Source organism: Penaeus monodon, chromosome 4 (genome assembly GCF_015228065.2).
Source record: "Penaeus monodon isolate SGIC_2016 chromosome 4, NSTDA_Pmon_1, whole genome shotgun sequence".
NCBI classification, from domain to species: domain Eukaryota; kingdom Metazoa; phylum Arthropoda; class Malacostraca; order Decapoda; family Penaeidae; genus Penaeus; species Penaeus monodon.
In genome coordinates this window covers 49183580-49191079 of record NC_051389.1, presented here as the reverse complement: position 1 = coordinate 49191079, position 7500 = coordinate 49183580, and the positions used below count along the sequence as shown (strand labels likewise).

General features: G+C 36.3%; 1 protein-coding gene across 1 annotated transcript in view; it reads left to right on the top strand.

Annotated features, from left to right (window-relative positions):
* Positions 1-7222, top strand: part of LOC119572290 — a 15170-nt gene extending 7948 nt beyond the window's left edge. The window contains exons 4-8 of the mRNA XM_037919311.1: positions 1613-2049; positions 3125-3268; positions 4835-4969; positions 6184-6361; positions 6943-7222. Coding sequence (XP_037775239.1) covers positions 1613-2049; positions 3125-3268; positions 4835-4969; positions 6184-6361; positions 6943-7085 — 1037 coding nt within the window. The 3' untranslated portion in view covers positions 7086-7222. The remainder of the gene's footprint in view (positions 1-1612; positions 2050-3124; positions 3269-4834; positions 4970-6183; positions 6362-6942) is intronic.
* Positions 7223-7500: the final 278 nt, after the last annotated feature.

The window sequence follows — 7500 nt, the reverse complement described above, 5'->3', positions numbered from 1 at the left end:
GTGATGCTCTTGGAGTGAGTACGTGGTAGGGTCCCCAGTTCCTTTCCACGGAGAGTGCCGGTGGTACCTTTTAGGTAATCATCTCTCTATTTATCCGGGCTTGGGACCAGCACTTGACTTGGGCTGGCTTGACCACCCAGTGGCTAGGTAGGCAATCAAGGTGAAGTTCCTTGCGTTAATATAGTTACTCTAAATTTCTAAAGGATTTTACATTAACTTGGATTGTGTCACGCTAATTATCAGCTATTTTCTGAACACGAAATACTATTAGTGAAAGCAAACATGAAGAGGTCATTCATGTTTACAGACGATCACAGGAAATAATAATGGCTATCACAAGGCCTACAGTAGAGTACATGGTGTGGTGGTAGGGAGTTCTCACTTAAGGAAGGATGTAGGTTAACGAATGTAATGACTAGTTACTAAATAGGCGACAAGTGTTAGGGATTTCGAGTACAAAGAAATAAAGAAAATAAAACTGACTGTACTAGAGAAAAGAATAAAACTGGGTTATATAATTATGCTTTATCATTGTCTCAGGAGCATGTTGTAATTTTTAACCTCATATCTCAGCTCTCACTTGAACAACTAGATAAGAACTCACGCATAGGATTTTTAATGCGACGTAAAATATTAGATACTGCTAGCATATTTTTTTTTCATGAACTATTTAATATAACCTTACATAGTACACAGTAGGGTTGACTTTTTTTTAAGTCTTCCCAAATGAGGATACGGTCAACAGTGTACACACACATATCGTACTCATACATAAATCATATGTTTAACTTATGGATACATGAATGTAAATATTTTATGGGGAAAATGCTTCTCACCATTCACACCTCATTCATATTTTCATCAGCTCAAAGTCTCACCATAAACAGAAGTATCATCTAAAGCTTTCAGCAATTTCATTTAATCTGCAACTTTATTTAAATGTTATTGTATTGTTTCATATATATTATAACTAATGAATTAACTGTGATACGAAATGTTGACTTCGAAAACTAATGAAATACAAGAATCATTTACCTAATTGGTACTAGGTTCTCTGCTAAAGAATTATATTTTAGACCCTAAATTTCCTATAACCCAATGGTGATTAACGCGCGCGTATATAAATGTCTATATGTGTGCATATACATATAATTATATCCATATATATACATATATATGCATATATATAAATATATACATGTATATAAGGATATACATAATGTACTAATAAAATATAGGCGTGACCATAGAAAGCAAAGAACAGAATATTTATTCGTGATGAATATTGAAGACTCAGTTGTGTGGTTTTCATGAGTTATTGCAGATTATTTACCTTTATTTTACTGACAGATTTTGATTTTGAGATTTAGTGTTAATGATAATGTAGGCTTCAAAATAGCATCTGTAATGTTTCGGATTTCATATCTTGGAATGTTTGCATGTATACAATCAGACATCACGGGAATAAGGACACATGGCTAAACAGGATGGCGCAGTGGAGCTTTGCCGAAAAGTTATGAATTTTGGAGCATTTCAGACTTCCCGACTGTTGATGCTTCAGCCTGCCATTAGATCAGGAAGATGCGAAAATTGCTTTATTGTATCTTTCTAGAAAATTACTACGAGAGCGACAGAGATGACGCCGCAGGAGAGGTCGACTTTGAGGACGTCAGCAGCCAGAAAATCGTTGCCGAGACAGGGAACGCTGACGCAGGCGTGTCAGAGACCAACGCCGGTGAGGTTGCTGGGAATGACCAAGTCGCCGAGGTCACCGAAGTCAAGCAAATTAACGACGTGAAGAATGCTTTCATAGGCGAAGTCATCAAAGAACCCGAACCAAAAAAACAGTTCGAAATGGAGAGGTTCGGTGCCCTGAGGCAGGAGAGAGCCCAGCCTTTCGGCCAGTGGCAGCCTGGAGGCAGAAGGAAAGGCGGTTTTGGTGCAGCTTTCGCTCCCAAGAAGGAGACACCATGCACTGTGCCGGCGCTGAAGAGCATCCCGCAGTTCATCCACCAAGTTTCAGACCTGGAGGCCAAGTGCAATGAGCTTGTGAGGCAATGTGGCTGCTCGACCCTTCTTAAGCTTGTTTGAAGTGCTGGCGATGATGACATACATGCATAATACACACACTCTCTTTCTCTCTCTCTCTCTCTCTCTCTCTCTCTCTCTCTCTCTCTCTCTTCTCTCTCTCTCTCTCTCTCTCTCTCTCTCTCTCTCTCTCTCTCTCTCTCTCTCTCTCTCTCTCTCTCTCTCTCTCTCTCTCTCTCTCTCTCTCTCTCTCTCTCAGGTGTTTACACACACACACACACACACACACACACACACACACACACACACACACACACACACACACACACACACACACACACACACACACACTCACACACACAAACACACACAAAACACACACACACACCACACACACACACACACATATCTATATATATATATATATATATATATATATATAATATATATATTTTATAATACATACATAATATATATACATATATATACATATATATACATATATATATATATATATATATATATATATATATATATATATATGTGTGTGTGTGTGTGTGTGTGTGTGTGTGTGTGTGTGTGTGTAGCACGTATAAACTGATTGTATGTATAAATATACTTTATTTGATTGCATTTATTTTGATTACACACGCGCACATGCACACGCGCTCACATGCACGCACATGCACACGCGCTCACATGCACGCACATGCATGCACATGCACACACATGCACTCACATGCACGCACACATGAACGCACACATGTACGCACACATGCACGCACACATGTACACACACACACACACACACACACACACACACACACACACACACACACACGCGCGCGCGCGCGCGTATATAAATGTTTATATGTGTGCATATACATATAATTATATGCATATATATACATATATATGCATATAAATAAATATATACATGTATATAAGGATATACATAATGTACTAACAAAATATAGGCGTGACCATAGAAAGCAAAGAACAGAATATTTATTCGTCGTGCCACAGTCATAACTTCTGACCTCCTTCTCGAATCTGTCTCAAAGTTTTCTTTCACCCCCCCCCCTCCCTCTCCCAGCGGACTTTCGGGACAGCGCCGAGGGGGAAGGACTTGTGTTTGGACGACAAGTATAAGATCAAAGCCGGAAACTGTGTCGTCTTCTCCTTCGGCATCAACTACGACTGGAGTTTCGAGGATGACATGGGAAAATTTGGCTGCATGGTCAGTTTTTTTTTTTCCCCTTTCTTTTTCTCTCTCTTTTCTTCTTTTGTGTGTGTTGATGTGGTTTTCTGATCTAGCATATGTAAGTATATATATATATATCCTTCTCCTTAAAAGATGATGATGATAATAAAAACAATAATAATAATGTTAATGATAATGAGAACAATGATGACAGGGGGTATATGCATAGCATGCTGTATCTTAAGCATTATAATGAGAACAGACGGACCTTTCAAACCACTAAATCCATTACCTAATCTCGTTTAGTTTACTGCTAAGGGTAAACCTCCACTTTTTTTTTTTTTTTCTTTTTTTTCTTTTTTTTTTGTCTTGTGTGTGAGAGATTAACTGAGCCACAACTGCTTTTGCTCACTCCATTATTTCCTTTTGTATATCTATGCCAAACAATTTTGATTTAAAACCGTATGTCAGTCTTGAATCGTATTTTAATGGGATAATCCGGAAGAAAATAGAAATAGCTAGCATCGAAAACCTAGGAACTGAAGACATTTCTTTTTTTCTTTTTATTATAAAGAATATGCAAATCCCAGTGCCACTGCAACTTTAAAGTTTTCCAAGAGCATGAATTAGCCATTCAACATTAAGCAAATTCCAATCTAAATCTTACATAAGTATATATATATATGTTTGTGTGTGTGTGTTTGTGTGTGTGTGTGTGTGTGTGTGTGTGTGTGTGTGTGTGTGTGTGTGTGTGTGTGTGTGTATTCACAAGCTAATCAGATACTCTATAATTAACGAATTCATAATCCAGTTAGGAAAAGACTCATTATAAACACTTAAAATGGATTCTCTTTAGTAAATATTGCCATTGCATCAACCCTTTTGCTCCTAATAACTGTTCCAAAGTAACCAGGGTTTATATCTGATTAAAAAAAGAAAAGAAAAAAAACTTGGAATGTATACTTCATTTTGTCCATACAGCTTTTATTGGCAAAACCAAGAAAAACAACTAATGTAACCTTTGAATTTCATATATTATACCTGTTGACAATTTTCCAACAAAACTATTCATTTTACCTGTGACAGATTTCCAACAAAATTATTCATTTTATCTGTTGACAGATTTCCAACAAAACTGTTCTCTCACGTACAATGAGGAATGCAGAATGACTGATGACTTTATAAATCAGTAGTTTTAGTGTCGGTTTCCGTTGCTTGTTACGATAGTATCTCCTTTCTTATTTGGTCTTGATCGATAAACAGTATTAAAATCAATGATTAAAATAGTTTTCAAGTGGCCGTTTAAATTTAGAAATTATAAAATTTAATTATAATAGCAATAATCATCTTGGTCCGGAGTAGAATGAATTTTTACAACTTACAGTACACTGCCCTCGATGCACCGTAAAGCGCTAGTTCGCGATTACAGACCGTGTGAAATGCATCAATTAGGAACAAGGCTAAACAGTACAATACCTTTGGAAAGAAAAAAAAAAGCAGGTCATTACCACAATGCTAAAGTGGATGTCGTCTTTATCAGTATTATATCACGTAGTTTTTTTTTTTAACAAAAAAACTTTTATGTACGTTTTGCATCCACAGGTATATGCGTATGACCCCACCATGGGAAAGACCGACCATCAGCGCTCTGAAAATATTCATTTCTTCGCCACAGGCATCTCTAACTACAAAGGAACTAAGCTGCTGCGATTAAATAACAGAGTATTCATGAGTCGGGTGAGTTAAATAAGCAAAGATCGTTTTATTATTATTATTATTATTGTTGTTGTTGTTCTCAACTTTCTCCTTTTAGAACTCTTGAGATTTGATTAAATGATAGGCACGTTGTCACGACTGTGATATAATTTGGACATATATTTTTTACAGAATATTATTTAAATCTATTCTATTTATTTCTGTTTGTGCATGCGCGCGCGCGCGCGAACGTGTGTGTGTGTGTGTGTGTGTGTGTGTGTGTGTGTGTGTGTGTGTGTGTGTGTGTGTGTCTGTGTGTCTGCCTGTATTAAATATATAAGATATTCTAATCAATTTCCATCGATATAGATTATACAAAATATGCAGGAATGTTGTAAAATTACATCTTTTTACAAAATCCAAACTATATTAATCAAATCATACTTTCATTAAAAAAGCTAAAAAGCGGCTCCCACATCCTGAGAGTAAACATCCACGTGCCAATTTAATTACAATGTTTTGTTATTTATATTGTTTTCCTTTCTACCTTTCCGGAAACTCAGTTGGATAATTTTATATTTGGTAATCTTTAATTTTGAGGTTGAACTGACTAGTTTTACGACTTAGAAGGCCTTTCACAGATAGTCTTTATTTACCAAAACAGTCTTTGCTAATGAGTAAACACTGCACGCACGTACAAAGTGTGCATATTTACTTGACACCTACTCGGCAAATATTTTACTTTTAAATTTCACAGAGGCCAAAGCCTATTGCATACCCTAAGATATTTATTAAGTTACTGCCTCTTGCAATATTACCAATATTCCAAATCGTGTTTAAATATAAAAATCGAAAAAAAATATATATATGGATATTCAAAAAGCTTGAATCATTGTGTCCCAGTCTTATAATCACACCCCGTTTCACATAACAGTAACTACCATTTTGGTGTCTGGTATACACTCCCACTACTCGTCTGTCTTTCCAGGACCCATAACCGTTTCTTTATAAATAGGTGTGCTACTAACCCTTGACAAACGCCTCTTCGTATATTTCCCAAAAATATACCACATTTAACTTTTGAGATGCTATCATGATTTACATCTATCATCAAAACAGAAAAATATGAGGCAAAACGGTTGTGATTTTTTCGAAGTTTAAGCCTTATCACAAATATAATAATAATAATAAAATAGAATATTCAGACTTCTCGAGGCAACTGTACCTGCTCATTTTTTCTCTTTCTTATCACACAGGTGGACCGATTCGTTAACTTCCTAAGGGCAGCAGGGTTGGAGGGAGAAGAGATTGACGTGATAAAGCTGGATACAGAAATGTCACAAGTGGATTTCCTGCAGGACTTGTTATTCAACTCTCGTCATTTGTTGAAGAAAATTAAACAAATAGCCATGACGGTGTACACGGATGTAGTAGGTAATGAAACAGATAAATACTTTTTATTCTTTCTTGCTTTCATATAAATTAAGATGAAGTTATTATCTGAGTTGAAAATCCTTCAGAATAGGTACAAAATGGAAAATAAAGCATGGAGAGCTGCAGAATTACACTTCAGTATTTGAATTATGATACTCTTGTATTAACTGCATCTTAGCAAGTGAAAATCCCCGAAGTATCCTAATAAGTGAAAGAAATAAGTACCTGGAAGAAGATATTTGACATGATTATATATTTGATTTTGATAATGAAAAAGGCACGGGAGGTTGACATTAATCTATTAAGCAATATCCGGCACTTACGCAGAGAAGGCTCAAACGCTGTGTTGGTCGAAATTTCGTAGCAGTTTCGGACTCAGGAAGTCAAGCACTATCATGTTGCGGACACCAGTGTAGCATACTTCTTTAAGATGTCGAAAATTGTATCTTATAAGATTAGGAAGAGTAAAATGTAATCAAAATGGAATTCGGAAAAAGGACACTGCTTTGACATGCAATAAATTAGCTCACCTTCTACAGAACAGCTCTCTGCTAAATACGTAATATATTTTTCCCAAACAGAGAAGAGTCTCAGTCAAGGAGGTTTCTTCCAACTTCTATGGCCATACCTCCAGATGATGAAATGTGCTGGCTTCAAAGTTATCAGCTCCAACAGAAGCCGAAGAGGGAGAGAAGTGGTCTGGGCTCAAGATAAAGAATGGTAGCATGTAATAATAAAACAGCTAATATTATATCCCTTTACAAAAGCGTAGCTGATGTAAGCCATGAGGAGTTGGGGTGGAAGATAGCAAATTCTTTGGATGTAGTTCTCCTTTTGCAGAAATAAATGTCAATCTCTTTATTTGTGTGTTTATTATCAGAATTCTCTGTTGACATACGGCAGAAGAACTGTGTTTGGTATATTAGTATCTAGAGAACAGTATATAACAGGTTAATATATAGAGGAATCCATATAGGATGAATATTCCACTCTCTGGTTTAGGTCATCACATTTTGTCTAAGAGATTTACTAATACTACATATGTTTATAGGCTAGTATTTGTAGTGAGAATAAACATATATCTAAACTAGCACCACCTAAAGAGGTAGCTGCTGCGATTCTCGAATTTATCAAGTCAA